The sequence below is a fragment of the Solanum verrucosum genome, unplaced genomic scaffold, assembly GCF_900185275.1.
Source record: "Solanum verrucosum unplaced genomic scaffold, falcon-dt-bn FXZP01000102.1, whole genome shotgun sequence".
Lineage (NCBI taxonomy): Eukaryota > Viridiplantae > Streptophyta > Magnoliopsida > Solanales > Solanaceae > Solanum > Solanum verrucosum.
In genome coordinates this window covers 3,905,362-3,921,831 of record NW_026019930.1, presented here as the reverse complement: position 1 = coordinate 3,921,831, position 16,470 = coordinate 3,905,362, and the positions used below count along the sequence as shown (strand labels likewise).

Genomic DNA, 16,470 nt, shown 5'->3' with positions numbered 1-16,470 from the left:
ATAATTGGATTATTATTTTTTTAATGAAAATATTAACATGTCTATATAATATATGTAACTAATGAATAACAACAGATTTACTAACCAAATACCCTCGAGAATGTATATTAGTGTGTTTTTTTTAACATAAATAAAGTATATTAATTTTTATTGTTATTTGAAAGTTCTTAAAATTATTTTTTTAAATAGGAGAAATTCCTTATATTTATCATTTAGTAATAGTTGACCACCTTTATTACAAGTTTAATAATTGGGTTGTTATTTTCTTAATGAAAATACTAATATGTGTATATATGTAACTAATGAGAAATTCCTTATATTTATCGTTTATTAATAGTTGACCACCTCTGTTACAAATTTAATAATTGGATTATTATTTCTTAATGAAAATATTATGTGTATATGCGTAACTAACTAGAAATTCCTTATATTTATCATTTATTAATAGTTGGCCACCTTTATTACAAATTTAACAATTGGGTTGTTATTTTCTTAATGAAAATAGACACTTTTTTTTTGTAACAAGAATAACAACACATTTACTAACCAAATACACTTGAGAATGTATATTAATGTGTTTTTTTGGAACATAAAAAAGTATATTAATTATTTATTGTTATTTATTTTTAAGGTATAAGAAATTCCTTATATTTATCATTCATTAATAGTTGACCACCTTCATTCCAAGTTTAATAATTGGATTATTATTTTCTTAATGAAAATATTAATGTGTGTATATGTGTAACTCATAAATAACAACACATTTACTAACCAAATACACTTGAGAATGTATATTAATGTGTTTTTGTGGAACATAAATAAAATATATTAATTATTTATTGTTATTTGAAAGTTCTTAAATATATTTTTAAAGTATGAGAAATTCCTTATATTTATCACTATTTAATAGTCGATCACCTTTATTCCATGTTTAAATAGATGAGTTATTATTTTCTTAATGAAAATATTAACATGTGTATGTAACTATTGATGAATAACAACACATTTACTAACCAAATACACTCAAGAATGTATATTAATGGGTTCTTTTTGGAACATAAATAAAGTATATTAATTATTTATTGTTATTTGAAAGTTCTTTAAAATACTTTTAAAGTATAAGAAATTTCTTATATTTATCATTTGTTAATAGTTGATCATCTTTATTTCAGGTTTAATAACTGGGTTATTATTTTCTTAATAAAAAATTACTCTCTCTATATATATATTAACAACACATTTACCAACTAGATACACTCGAGAATGTATAACAAAGTATTTTTTGGAACATAAATAAAGTATATTAATTATTTTTTATTATTTGAAAGTTCTTAAAAATATTTTTAAAGTATGAGAAATTCCTTATATTTGTCATTTATTAATAATTGACCATTCCAAGTTTAATAATTGGGTTATTAATTTCTTGATGAAAATATTAACATGTATATGTATATAACTAATGAATAACAACACATTTACTAACTAAATACATTTGAGAATGTATATTATTGTGTTTTGTTTTTTTTGGAACATTGATAAAGTATATTAATTACTTATTGTTATTTGAAAGTTCTTAATTTTTTTTTTAAAGTATGAGAAATTCCTTATATTTATTATTTATTCGTAGTTTTGCTCAATCAATCTTGTTTCACATAGTATTTAACAGGAGATCAATACATGTATATTTAGATCTAAACATATACTTTTATTAATAGAAAAAATAATTCAATATATTTATGACAATATAATATATTGTTGAGATAATGGGATTACAATAACTTTTGAAATTAAATATACAGTATAGTTACCATCTAAATTATAATTAATAATTTTTTTATTAATTAAATCTTAGTCATTAAATTTAACTTATCACATGTGTCTTAAATTCAAGCAAAAATTTAGAGAAAATAAAAAAATAAAGAGGAGCCGAGTCCATTTCGGACCAAGTTTTTGAGTGGCTTGGTGTCTCCAATATGAAAGTATAATTTTCTCAAGTATCTACAAATTAAATTGATTACTTTTTTGACATTATCTTTGGAATGAGCTATAGAATATAAAAATATAATAAGCTTGCGAATGCTTTTTAAAGATCGATAAAACATTATCATAAAGATTTTCTTTATCTAAATTATAAATAATCTAATTAAAAATTTGGTAATTTTTAAATCATGGAACTTAATATATTTTTTACTAAATATTATATAAAATAATCATAATCAAGAAAATATACTAATATCCATCGTGTTTTCTTGAATATATTCAACGGAATCAAAGATTTTCCACGAAAGTCTACCTAAACCGCTTAGGAATACCAATTCAAACTCGATGCCACTTTTATGGTCTTCACTTAATTAAAGGATATCAACCACATCCTTATTGAATGCTTTAATGCCATTTAAAAAAAAATTCAAATTGGCCTTCGAAGACAAATTATGCACTATCACCAACAATCTTTCATGCTTATCTACTGAAAATATCAAGTCTCGTTAATCAACTCGTAAACAATCAAAATCCTCCCCATTAGCTGAAACTTTGATTTCCTATTTCTTATGGCATATGTGGTTAACAAGGAATGATAATCTCTTTAGCGATAAAAAAAAAGCTTCCAATTTCATGCATATGGACTACTTAACAAGCCACAAAATATCACTATTTAGCTAAGGCGTCCACTTTCAAGATGCTCAAATTCCAATTACAACTCAAATTGATACCCACTAAATCAAATCATCATAAACTCAATATTAATTCCAATTACAACTCAAATTGATACCCACTAAATCAAATCATCATAAACTCAATAACATGGGTACTCTTATATGATATAGGTGTATTCATAAGGTAAAATTAGTTGTTAATTTAATATTAGTTATTAATTATTAGTTGGAATCCAAGCGGATAGGGACGTAATCATTAGTTTTTAATTTAATTATGGGAAGTTGAGAGTTTTAAAAACGTAATTAGGGGGCATTCCGTCACTATATATAACAAAAAATTACCTTACTTAGTGCATTGTAATTATAATTGTATCATTGTATAAATAAAAATTTGAAAAAAATACAAATATACAGCGAGATTAATACATAAAATATAGTCATTTTTGGTAAATAGCATACTTATAACAATTGAACTTCAATAACCCTACAACTATAATCATTTTTGTAAGTTGCTCGATATTAATATGTCAAATAGTGGAGGCATAGGAGAATTTTTTAGAAAATCAGATGGTCATTGAAAATTAGGTTACTGTATGCATTTTTCATATACTATAATCACTACAGGTGAATTAAAAAATCTATTTCTTTGTCTGTATTTTATGAACCTATCTTCACTTAAAAGTGAAAATTGATGCAAATGAGGAAATCACTTTGCTGTCAAAATTCTAACACAAAATGCTACTTAATATTTTATATGATTGCATGTTCACGCTCCGATAATTCTGTGATTCAATTGTCACTCACATTTATAGGAAACAGAATCATGTAACGTATAGTCTAGCTAAACATGAAGCAAATAATGAAGCTTTGGCTATCATAACACTTTTTGATAGTCCATATATATATATATATATATATATCCTTTTGTGGAATCAATGGTCGAAGCAAATAGACCAAACACCACTTTTTATCACAAATATCTTTTGTAACTTACCAACGGTTAGTTTAACTATTAAGGTATGTGGTGCATGTCACCTACAATATCAATAACCTCATTTTGTAATTTTAGATTAGAACCATCGATCGGGGCCATATACTCACTGTAATTATTTAATTAATGCATGCAACTAATCTTTTTCTACCAAAATAAAAATAAAAACAATTGAATTTCTTGATTTCTTTTGTTGACGTGTGTGTCTCGCCCGTATTTCTTGAAAAGTAATTCGATTGATGAAATGAAAAGTGATTCGATTGAAGAAATATGAGATGATCTCAATGACATTGATATTTCATTTTTTCCTCTTGAAATGTATTGATTTGATCCAATAAACGGGATCAAGCATGATGCCGTCGAAAACAGAACCCTACGTGTCTTATAGAGAATCTCTAAACATTGTTATAGAGTAATTAGTAGAAAGAAATTCTTTAGCCAACACGAATTTTGCTCAGATGTAGAATATACATTCAAAAGTTGTTGACACTCAATCATAAATACTAGAATCATCAAAGATTTTATCTACTTTTCGAATTATGTCTAACTCACTAGATCCCAAAAAAAAAAGAAAAGAAATTACATGAACACGATATTCAATAACAAGAAGAAGAAAAATTGAATAAAGGAACTCTCAAGTATTTGGCCATCTCAAATATATCAATGACTCATCATTTCAATGAATCATTCTTATGACAGAAGAAAATTATATACTATATTGATAGCCATAATGGACTATACAAGCACATGCATATGACACGTGTCAACCAAACTTGCCAACTCTCATTTATCACGACACACATCAATCATGTCTAACCATGCATACGTGAGTATGTGACGTACATGTCAAGTATGCGACAGACACATAACATGCATAGTGAACATTTCATGTTGATAAATTTTCAATATATAATTCGAATCACATTCCTTAACTGTTTTTTCATATATTTTCTTTATATATATACATATATATTCTAATCATAAAACAATCACTTAATTTTTCATTTTCTATTAAAGTTTATATTTATATGTATTTATTGAACTCAATTTAATCATCACATGGGACATATCGAATCTTATACATTTATTATTACTTATTAATTAGTAGAGTTGATACTGGTATTGACGGAATCGAAAATCATCACGTTTTCCAGAAGTTTCCTAAATTAGATACTACAAAAAGTAATACTACTATTACTTCTGAATAAAAGCACGTGAAAAAAATAGACTGATTACTCATACCACCAACTGATTACTTATAGTGGAGAAACTTAAAGAGGAGTAACCTGAGGGGTAGCTCAGCTGGTAAAGGCCTGGGACAAAGTCCTTCAGGTCACCGGTTCGAGTCCCAGCAGGGCCACTAGAGGCATTACAAATTTACCGCGTCTCCAGGGCCCCGTGGAACTAACCGTGGTGGATCCGCCTTGAAACAGCGGGACCCGGTGGGTACAGCTAGTCGGGTTCGCAAAGCGACGCCCGGAAACCACGGTAAAAAAAAAAAAAAAAAAAAAACCAACTCAAGTGACCATTTCCACGTGGCATTCTTTTGTCTTTATCTTCACAGGTCAATTTTCCCCATCAAATTACCGATTTCATCCTCCATCAACCAACGCAACTACTCCTTCGATCTACCCTCCTCCGATTGCTTCCATTTCACGTCGGACTAGGGTTCCGATGATCTCATCCATAAGTTTTCAATGCCTTTGATTTTTGGCGTCTTCGAAGAATGACAAATTTTAGTGGAGCATTTTCCATTACTGAAGCTTCATCTCCCACCGAAGCAGGTCCGGCCCGAACCGGAACCGGAGCCGGAACCGCCGGTCGAGATGACTTCATATTCCGGTTGTCCAGCTCTGCAACTGCGTGCCATGGGTTCTGGCACGATGCGGCACTGGTATTACCATCGGTTTTGTTCGTACTATACTTAGGGTTTCATGCTAGGAGCAACATTAAGAAGCTCAGTCACCGTCGGTCTTTTGTAATGATTGGATACTATGGACTTCTGTGGTTTGCTGTTCTTTTAAACCTTGGTTGGTGCTTTCTTCAGGTACTTATTATTTTGCACTTCCATTAGCTCGACGGTATTTATTTCCATGTTATATCACACTTGATAATTCGTTCACTTCTTAGATATTTTATGATTTGTGTAGTAGTATTTGTATGTAGTTTCCAGATATGTGAATCTTATTTTTTCCTAAAAAAGAGAGGCAAATTTATGTTGGAATTGAGACCTAAAGTTAGATCTAAGGCAATATTGTGAAAGTTGACATTGGTTGTCCTGCTGGAGCTATTAAGGAGAGCTGATGGAGAGGAGTCCTCCTTAAGCTGGGGGTCGTTAGCTCTAGTTATTGGTTGGCAGAGGGTGCATGGGATGACTGGGTATTTCAAAATTAGAAAGAAAGAAGGTTTTCTTTTTTGATTACCAAAATCAATCCACTTCGTGATTGTTACTATTTTGGGTAAATGAGCTAAACCATGGTTGTAACCTGACATATTTAATCGATTCTCATCCCAAAATAATGAGAAGTATTGTGGATTTGACTCTAGTTTCTGACTCATCAACTCATGTTGGTGCTACGACTTCCCCACTCAAGGGTGGGGAGTAGCAGTTGATGAATTTGGAATGAAGACAATGGTTTATCATGCTTCCAATCCCAATTAATGCATTAAAGTTCCATTGGGATGGGAAGAGTTTCTAGGTAAATGTATTGGCGGAAGGATGCAAATACGTGCTGGAATAGTTAAGGTCCACTCTTATAGAAGAAAATGGTGCTATTGACTAGCTAATAGAGTATTATTCGCATTGTCTTTGCTGAAGATAGAGTTGAAAGGATAATTAGAGAATATGGATATCTGTAAAAACATGGTGATCGAACCCTAACTTAATCTAACCTTTGTGTTGTCTTCGTACTCCCTCTGAATTATATGACGTACTTTCCATTTTAGTCGATCCCAAAAAGAATGACATATTTCCTTATTTGACAAACATTTAATGACACTATCAATAATTTACCCATGTTGGGTTCCACTTATTTGGCAAGAAAGTCAATAAAGTTGTATTTTTCTATTTAAAAATTCATTTACTTTAGGAAAAATTGTATGAAATAGCAAACTATTAATTCAAATTAAATGCTATAGCCATAGTTTATTTTAATTGTAATTCGCAGCAAACTTCCCTTTTTTTACCATCTGATTCGGTATACAATTAGCCATTTTCGGTATACAATTAACTATTTTATACGTTTTGGTATAAAATGTATAAAATGCGTTTGTATTTGTACAAAGTGAGAGAAAAGTGTATATACAAATACAAATACATATATTTTTGTCATATACACTTATAATTATACAAATACAGATCTTATTATACAAATTGAATTTATACAAAACTGGACAATTTGTATAAAATTGGATGTTTGTAGCGAATTATACAAATTAAAAGCTCCATAGCAAACATAAAATTTGTTGTGGAGCGCAATTATGCAAACTATAACATACAAATATGATTTTTATATTTGCTATATGTGAAAGTTGCTCTTTTTTTTATGGTTAGTTTTGGAACATTGCAAAGTCTTCCCCTATTTTTTAAACTCCGTGCCCGGTCAAACTACATCACATAAATTGGGTCCGAAGGAGTAATAAAAGACTCGAAATCAATATATAATTCTCTGATTAGCATCATATGTTTCTGTAGTCATGATTTTTGAAATTATGGTATTGTCCTTGAACAAAATCCAGCAGAAAAGGAATTGTGCTTGATTAGTGTGGTCAATCTTTTCCTCGGTCTCTATGATATGGAATGTGATTGAATGTTTTTCGTTTCTTGGGTGGTTATTGGGGCTTGTTTGTTGCAAAATTGTTAAAAGGAAAGGGGCTTGTATCAGAGTTTGGAACGCGTCTTACCTTCTGTATCAATGCTGTTATGATCTACGTATTCCTAATACTATCGAAGTCATAAACCATTATCTTTATGTACTGCTGTTCCTTGAAGTGTTATTGCATCATCCATCCAAATTTGCAAAGCAGGTATGGCAGTGCACTCCAGGGAAGCAGGTGGCTTGGAATCTTTTATCGTTGTTTGCAACGTCTGCAATGCTATTTCTGGAGATTAGCATAGTGGCGTTCTTACTTAAGGAGAATTATGCGAGCTGTTTGGAAACTTTAGCACGCACTTTCATTGTTTCAGGCCTTTTTGTCGGCGTGGATTTACTGTTAAAGGTGAAGATTTCTTCATCTTGTTTCTTTCTGTCTTTTGACTAATAAAGCAGTTTACTTAGTGAATGCACTAACAAATTGCACGCAGTTACAGAGAACTTGTTATCCATCCAGAGCATAAACTATATCACAAAATTGCCCCCCTGTTCAACCAATTTAAGGAATCCATTAAACTAAGTTCGCCTATAACTGAAATCTACAGGAAAGAAACACCCAGTATTCAGCACCAGAAATGTGGTTTGATTTTATTAGTGTGTATTTTTCGGGTGAAACTTTGGCACAAGTCTATTTATTCTCATTTCATATATTCACTTTCTTGCTACCATGTTCTCCTTTCATCTATGTGTGCAGCGCCTACAACTGAATTTCCATGATTTTTCCTTTTGTACTGAAGCTTGATGAAGCAAGTAATGCGTTTGATATTTGACTCAGTTTGCTTGAGCTGATTTTTTATGCAAGGTTCTGCACTGGCTGGAGAAATAGTGTAGTTTTGCATCAGCTGCCACTCTTGTTTTCATCTTTTAGGCTTAATTGAAAATAATGTGGAAACTCTCACAGTATTGGGTGTTGTAGTTTTCAGCTTTAAGTGAGAAGGCAAATTAAATAATACATGCTAAACACACATTCAAGGAGAAAGATATTGTAGTTTAGAGAGAAGATTGTTGAGTCTGCTGTTCTTGTGTATCTTTTATAACTTGATTGGTTGGTTTGAGTTTTTTATACTTGCTACCAGGATAGAAACATAGGATCAAGATCTTATGCTTTTGCAAGCCATGCTAAATCTGTAATTGCATTTCATTGGAAACCTTTGGTGCTCCAACGAGATATAAAATTATTTATCTCAATGTGATGTGTTAAAACTCTTTGTTCAATTCCTTTGATTATGAGGAAGGCCTTGTTTTGTCAGTTGCTGTAGAAGTTTCTCTTGTAACAAGAGAAATCAGTCTTATAACATAAGTGTGCTCTTTACCCTATGAGTAGTCACATCCATCCAGGGACACAGGACTTTTTTAGTTCATCATGATTGACGAAGGTTGGATACAGTACTTCCAGACTGTTGTGCTTTTGGGACATGGAACATGCTAGTGAAACTTACCGTACTAAATAATGCTGTTGCGAGAGAGAAAGGGTGAGACAAGTAACTCATGCGTGCCTGGCTTGGAAATTTGTCCAGATAACTTAGTATATTGTTTTCTAATAATCACTTGGGTATGTTCCCTAACCCGCAAGTACAAGGTGGAAACAAACAAGTACTATCCCAAGTTACTGTTTTATGCCCCAGAGTTGTTGCTACTTTTCCGGAACAACCAAATAAAGGTTAACCAATTAATTGTAGAAAGCGTATTTCTGATTTCTTTATGTGGAAACTCTTATGTGCCTTCCCCTGTCTTTTCATTTGATCAGGCAATTTTTATATTTGGATTTGGTGTTCCACTTTTCCTTGACATGGAAATAGCTGATAGGGGGAAGTGGGGTGTCTGGTGCACCAACAAGCTTCTTCTTACTGCAGCTTATGGCTACATATTGTTTGTGCATTTCTCAAAGTGGAGAGATAAGCTGCCTCGTAAGTTTGATGCTTTATTTCCCTACTTAACCTCCTCCATTTTCCTGGTCCATCTCTTCGTATCTAACATACAGTGTTTTCCATTATATGCAGCACGTCCAGCCTTCTACAACTACGTCATCGTCATGTTTGTGACAACTGCTGTAATGTTATTTGCCTGTGGGCTTGCAGGCATTAGTGGCGGCTTTGGACTTTGGTATAGACAAGTTTGCTTCCGTTACTATTACTCTTCCAAAATCAATAGTCTTTTCAACTCAATTGACATATGTGAATCGTTCAATTTTGCAGGTTGTATAATTTGACAGTAGTTTGTTATCACTCGCTTTATCTTCCATTTCTTTATGTGACATTCCTGGCTGATTTTTTCAAGGTAATCTACCCAAACTAGGTCTCCGACTAATTAGTTATTTGTTGTGCACCAATGCAAGCATTCTCTCATTTCTTTCGTCACAATTGCAGGAGGAAGATTGGCTTCTGGACAGCGCATACTACTCAGAGATGAAAGATGCAGGATTTTTTGATGCAGACTGGGAGTAAGCTTGTAAAACTGTAAACAAATAAGCAATTCCAACATGTAATTGTAAATATTGACTGGCTGGTATTGTGACAAACAAAACCAATAGTTATTCAAGTGATTGCATTGTCTAAGCTTATTTGCTGGTTGAAATCACTGATCCACTTGGCGGAGAAAAGTATAAGAACAGAATAACTAAAATGTTATTGTTAAGATGTTATTTTGAATAGCCCATGCTAGCTAAATATTTTGGGTTAAACTAATTGTTCACTGCAGTATAATAATAATATTAAGGGCGTTATACATGGACGCCGGAGGATGATAGCAATTGTGAAGTTGGATTTAACCGTCAGTCTTAATCACTAATCTGCAAAGAGACTGTCCAGACATGAACAAGCAAAATTAGGCTAATCACATGTCCTAAGGCATGCAAAATGCGTTCTGTGGTTTAAATTCTGCTGCAACCATGGTGAAAAATGATTATGCAGCACAAAGATGATGTTAAATTAGTACTCAACATATATTTGTTTGTCAAGAATATAACAGATCATTGTAGCGATGAGTTCCAAACCTTTCTGTGCAACAAATCTATTACTCCATTTAAGACCGGGAACTTGTTTGTGTACTTTGTTCCAATTTTTTTTCTTTAGGCAGTAACATAATAAGAAAAAAGGAAGGGATGATTGCTGGAAACGTTCTTGGAAATTGAGTGGAAAGCTCTATATTGATTAGGGTGTGTATATAAGACTTTCAACAGTACCCTGATGCATATATACAACTGGATCTACATGACAAAGACAAATGAAGGATGCCGCTCAACTACTCAAAAAAATTACAAAGCAATATCTCGTTACAAATGTAGACATTAACACAACTTCTATAACTGGTTGGGAAAAAGAGAGCCTTTGTGCTATACAAAGTCAAATCCCGATTTGGGGAGCATTGCATTACAATCTGGAGTTGATATAGTTTCTTCCAGATTAAGCCAATCCTTCAATAGAGTGTTCTTGTTCAAACCCAATGTAAGAATCCGATACTAGAATGAGCTTTATCCCCTGAAATAGAAACATCTCAACTTTTCAGTCTCAACGGAGAAGGTATAACATCTTCTCTATGCACAGAACAAAAGGAACATGTTTTTTTCCCCTTCTTGGAGTGGGTAGCTGGGAGGACTGAATCTTGACTCCAAGATAAGACGACAAATATGTCATCCTTTATCTCCTAAAAGCTGATCTGTTATTAACTTCTCTTTTTAATTTTATTTTGTCTGTTTGTGTGTGTGTGCTGGGGGGAGAGTAGGTGTTTAATTTCTCAAAGACCATCATAAAAAGGAAATGACTGCTACTGGGACATTGATTCATCTAGAAGAGGGGGAAACACCAGCTCACTGGTGTACCAAATGCTATCAGGTTAACTTTAATACCAAATAGTATATATGTATATACAATATCATCAGATATCAACCTGGAAATTGGTCAGAGTGGATGGCAAATCCATGTGTGTCTGCAAACGACCAGAGAAAGACACTCTCTTCAGAGCATACAGTTCACTTGTGGAAGTATTACAAAGGACTAACCACCAAGCTTCATCTTTTACCTGCAAAGAGCAAAATGTCAGGTGTTTGGCTTGCTCCAGATTACAAAACTAGCAGATGAAAATACCTTTGGATATCGTGGGATAAAAGCTTTTGCTGTTCTTCGCTGAGTATTTGCATCTTCCAATCTAATGTTCAAGGTGAAAATCTTTCCACCATTAGATTCCTTTGGCTGAATTATAAGTCGAACTTGAATCCGAGGGAAATGCCGCATATCCTATCCAAAAAGTAGAATTACGCAAATCAGATCTCAATTAGTATACGTGTTACCAGAAGCAGAGATTTTCTAGTACTTACCATGCACAGTACAAAAGTGGATTTTGACGATTAATATTAGCACATACAATGATAAAGAGTATCATTACAAGCTCTCCCTAGCATAAAATCAAGAGATCCTTCAGTTTCCAGAGAGGAAATGGGAGGGCCCAAAAAACATGGAACAAATACCCCGGGAATGATGTGAGAGGTAGGAAGGAAATTTTAGAACTCATAAAAAGTATGTACAAAAATTGGTCTTTCAACATCAAGCTGGGACAAGAAGTCGGGAATGCTACATCAACAAGGTTCTGCTGAAGACAATCAATTCTGTTGAAGATATAATTAAGCAAATACAAATGCACTCTCTCTAACATCTTTAAGCTTTTAAATGAGATGGTCATATAATTTAACATGTCATCAGAGCAAACAAAGGTTTTGGGTTCGAGTCTCACTATCACTCATTATCAAAAAAGGAAATCAACATGTATGACCCATAAAAAAGAATTAGGCCCACATTAGGGGAGTGTGTTGAAGTCATAAGTAAATAAAAGTGTACTCTCTAATAGATTAAGCTTTGTCAAAGAGATGATCATAAATTTAAGAATATCCCTCCATATGCTGGTACACATGCATTATGCAATAACTTTTTTAGAACAGAGCCGTTCACACTAACCTTCTAACCGTGTGGAGTAACTTCTACTCATAGATGTTTGACGCTTGTTCAAAACAAACATTCTTAGGATGCAATATATCAACAAAAATTTCAGTGAGACAGGAGAGATGATTTATCCAAAACATCATCAACTACCAAAACTAATTAGAACACCTGATACAGTTTCGAGGCAGCTGAACTCCCAGTGATAGCCCGCAGTGATTCTGAAGGGCAATCCAACAGCTGCTGGATACTAGCAATTCCTTTTTTATGCAATGAGTTCAGTAGATCATCAGTCATGCATGGTAACATCCAAAGAGGAGAGTCCCTATCAAACCACAAGCCCTGTAGATTAAACAAAGACAAATAATCAAATGATGCTCAAGGACAAAGTCCAGTTGCTAATGACCTAGTTTATAATAAAAGGTAAAATCTTGTAAGAATACCAAAAACTTGTTCAAAACTGTTAGAATATGAATAGGTTTATACAATCCTATTAGAATAGGAATAGGTTTATACAATCCTATTAGAATAGGAATAGGAATAGAAATAGAAATAGGAATACTAAATAGTATCCTACTTGGTAAAGGATTGTATTCTAGGCTCTATAAATAGGGTCTCAATGTAATAATGTAGAAACAACAACAATTCAATAATATTCTTTTCCTATATTTCTCACATGATATCAGAGCCTCTGCGAACTTGGTAGAGAATTAAAGAGCTTCCGCTGCCGGCGGGTGGCACCCATATATGCTGCCCGTCTGGCCAATGATTATGTTAGCAAAAGTTGGGTCACCGTGTATCTATCTGGTGACTATTTTCTCACATCTAATTTGTGTAGCACCGTGCCATCATTCCGGTGACTACTTTCTTATATCTAATTTGTGTAGCACCGTGCCATCATTCCGGTGACTACTTTTTCATATTTAATTTTTGTAGCACCGTGCCATCATTCTGGTGTCTACTTTTTTGTGTAGCACTGTGCCATCAATCCAGTGACTACTTTTTCATATATAATTTGTGTAGCACCGTGACATCCTTCCGGTGACTACCTTTTTTTTTGCATATCTGATTTGCGTAGCACTGTGCATCTCTCCGGACTACTTTTCATATTTAATTTGTGTAGTACCGTGGATTTTTCTGAACTATTTTGTCATATCTGAGTTGCATAGCATCATGTGTCTTTTCAGTGACTTCTCAAATTTGATTTGCATAGTTCCATTCGTCTTTCCGGTGACTCCTTAAATCTGATTTGCGTAGGGTTGTGCCATCATTCCAACCCTACCCGTATAAATTTTACTTTTTCAGCTGGGTCGTGCCATCATTCCGACCCTACCCATATTATTTCTCTTTTTCAATGGGGTCGTTCCATCGATTCGAACTATCCTATATAATTTCTATTTTCTAGTTGGGTCATGACATCATTCCGACCCTACCCATATAATTTTATTTCTTAGATTGTGACCACTTTTAGCCATCAAATCTAATACTCCGGCATATGAGCATGTTTTGGCCAGTTTTTTCGGTGACTTGTTTAATATCGACTGTCTATTGATTCCAACATGAACCATGTACTTTATACTAGATTTTGAGCACTTACAATGTTCGCTGCATTGTGAAGAAATCTATATGGAGCAACCACCTAATGTTGTTGCTCAGGGGGAGTTTAGTAGCCTTGTATGTTGATTACGTAAGTCACTCTATGGTCTGAAACAGTCTTTGCAAGCTTAGTTTGGGAAGTTCCAACACTGTAATTTTATCACTCTGTATTTTATCGGCATTATGCATCAAATTCAGTATTTCATGAGAAGACCAAGCACATTGAGATTGATTGTCAATTTTGTGAAGTCGAGTGATCAACTTGCAGATATCTCGCCAAGCCCCTCATCGGTCCGCGTGTTAATTACATTTGTAACAAGCTAGGTACATGAATTGTATGCACTAGCTTGAGGGGGAGTGTTAGAATATGAATAGGTTTATACAATCCTATTAGAATAGGAATAGGTTTATACAATCCTATAAGAATAGAAATAGGTTTATACAATCCTATTAGAATAAGAATAGGAATAGAAATAGAAATAGGAATACTAAATAGTATCCTACTTGGTAAAGGATTGTATTCTAGGCTCTATAAATAGGGTCTCAATGTAATAATGTAGAAACAACAACAATTCAATAATATTCTTTTCCTATATTTCTCACAAAAACCATCATTTGAAAGATATTCTAAATGATCAACCAATCAACCAACTAGCCTTAATCCCAAACTAGTTGGACCAGTGTAAATCATCTGCATCTTTTCATCTCTATTCGGGTCAATTATGTTTTAATACTAGAACAATTGTCTTCGAAAACAGAATAGTGGTTTTCAAATCACAAAGATACTCTAAATCTTAAACTTATTCCTATGCTGAAAATAAGTCTTTACCCGAATAAAATACTCCTTGCAAACACTGAAAAACTTTGACTGCATAAACAGACAACCAACCGATGAGGGACTCTTTACACACCCCTCACGCCTAGGGATGGACATCAGTCTTATTGCCGAACTAGTTCTCCTTCTCCCATCTGATATTTTCATAACAATTATAGCCTCAAAATAGGCAATGAATTACGGACAACTTTCTCCTTCACCGGTAGCTGCGAGAGCTAAGCTAATTCGTTTCTAGTTTTGTAGGAGGCCATAACATCCAAAATCAAGAGAATTTCCTAATCTTTGACTTTTAAGTGAGAATGGTCATAAATAGAGAGAGAAAAAAAGAATATGCTAAAGGTTTCCCGATTGAACTGCTAGTGCCTGGGTAATTTAATATAGAGGCCTAACATCGGAAATGACAATTGAGATGGGTCATGCTCTGATACCATTTGGGAGAAGTAAAATCATGGGAAAAATAATACTCCCTCCATCCCAACTTATGTGAGATAGTTTGACTCGGCACAGAGTTTAAGAAAGAAGGGAAGATTTTAAAACTTGTGGTCCAAAATGAATGATAGAAATTTGTGTGGCTGTAAATCATTTCATTAAGGGTAAAATAGACATTTTATAATTAAATTGTTACTTAATATAGAAATGTGTCATTCTTTTTTGGACTGACTAAAAAGGAAAGAAAGTCACATAAATTGGGACAGAGGGAGTATTGAATTAATGTAAGAACTAAATTACTGCACTGAGCCGTATTTATATTACACTACAATCTTTTTCCATATATGACACTATGTACAATCCTATTCTAACATATCCAAGCGCCCAAGACTTGGGTTAGCTCCATTATATGCGGTTTTGACCTAATTGTGATGGTTGCTTGGTTCAAAACGACCTTCCTCAGGAATCTTCAGTCCTCCCAGTCCATTCTTGAATTTCAAGGATTTAACATCTAGAAGGACTCGAGATCTGAAACAAGGGTCACATGGCCCTCCCAGTGTCACGAGCCACTTTAACCTCGCTGGGTCCATTATTTTTCGCTAAAACATTATTTTAGGCCTGCCATATATCCAATTCACACCTTTCATAGTTACACATCCATATATTGGTGCATATGGAGGTTTAGCATGACATAGCAAAACCATTTCATGCAGCCTCTCATTTAATTTCCATATGTGCTACTTGCGCCCTTTGTTTGGTGTTATCATTATATAATCTTATCCAAATTTTTGTAGGACTATACATCCATCTTAATACCTGATTTATATATTGTAACTGCACATCCATCTTAATATCTTCATTTCTACGATATTTATCTTGTTGAAATTGGACTTGGAGGACCAACATTCACTCCTATATATCATTACTAGTCTGACAACTGTTCTGTAGAAATTTACTTCTACATCGCATGAAGTGTGTTGGTTATGGAAAGTGTGTCAAGGAGCAGATTTGGTGCATAATACTAACCACAAACAATTTCTAGATGAAGGTTGAAGAGCTGCTCTTTCTAGTTCAGATACTTCAGAACTTTCACTTCATCTAGATATAAGAATTAGTGATAAGCTGGATAACAAACATCTACATAGTGATAAACATATTTTCCATG

The 16,470-nt window shown here is 33.4% G+C and overlaps 2 protein-coding genes across 2 annotated transcripts in view; one reads left to right on the top strand and one right to left on the bottom strand.

Moving 5' to 3' along the window:
* The first annotated feature begins 5,252 nt into the window (after positions 1-5,252).
* On the top strand, positions 5,253-10,059 carry LOC125830366 (protein CANDIDATE G-PROTEIN COUPLED RECEPTOR 2-like). Its single transcript, XM_049509554.1, has 6 exons — positions 5,253-5,692; positions 7,672-7,863; positions 9,265-9,424; positions 9,518-9,620; positions 9,713-9,794; positions 9,884-10,059. The coding sequence occupies exons 1-6, from the start codon at positions 5,372-5,374 to the stop codon at positions 9,959-9,961; spliced, it is 936 nt and encodes a 311-aa protein (XP_049365511.1). The 5' UTR covers positions 5,253-5,371; the 3' UTR covers positions 9,962-10,059.
* A 599-nt stretch (positions 10,060-10,658) lies between these two features.
* The window catches only part of LOC125832835 (DExH-box ATP-dependent RNA helicase DExH14), a 35,336-nt gene continuing 29,524 nt past the window's right edge, over positions 10,659-16,470 (bottom strand). Inside the window, exons 46-49 of the mRNA XM_049512028.1 lie at positions 12,617-12,787; positions 11,600-11,749; positions 11,403-11,534; positions 10,659-10,993 (exon numbers count right to left, since the gene is read on the bottom strand). Of these exons, the coding sequence (XP_049367985.1) occupies positions 10,919-10,993; positions 11,403-11,534; positions 11,600-11,749; positions 12,617-12,787 (528 nt within the window). The 3' untranslated portion in view covers positions 10,659-10,918. The remainder of the gene's footprint in view (positions 10,994-11,402; positions 11,535-11,599; positions 11,750-12,616; positions 12,788-16,470) is intronic.

What these genes read in the sequence shown, in the direction of transcription:
- LOC125830366 (XM_049509554.1), top strand. Translation starts at nt 5,372, where the DNA reads ATGACAAATTTTAGTGGAGCATTTTCCATTACTGAAGCTTCATCTCCC. An exon ending in AGTGGCGGCTTTGGACTTTG is followed by an intron (nt 9,621 to 9,712) that starts GTATAGACAAGT and finishes TCAATTTTGCAG; the next exon opens with GTTGTATAATTTGACAGTAG. An exon ending in TCCTGGCTGATTTTTTCAAG is followed by an intron (nt 9,795 to 9,883) that starts GTAATCTACCCA and finishes TCACAATTGCAG; the next exon opens with GAGGAAGATTGGCTTCTGGA.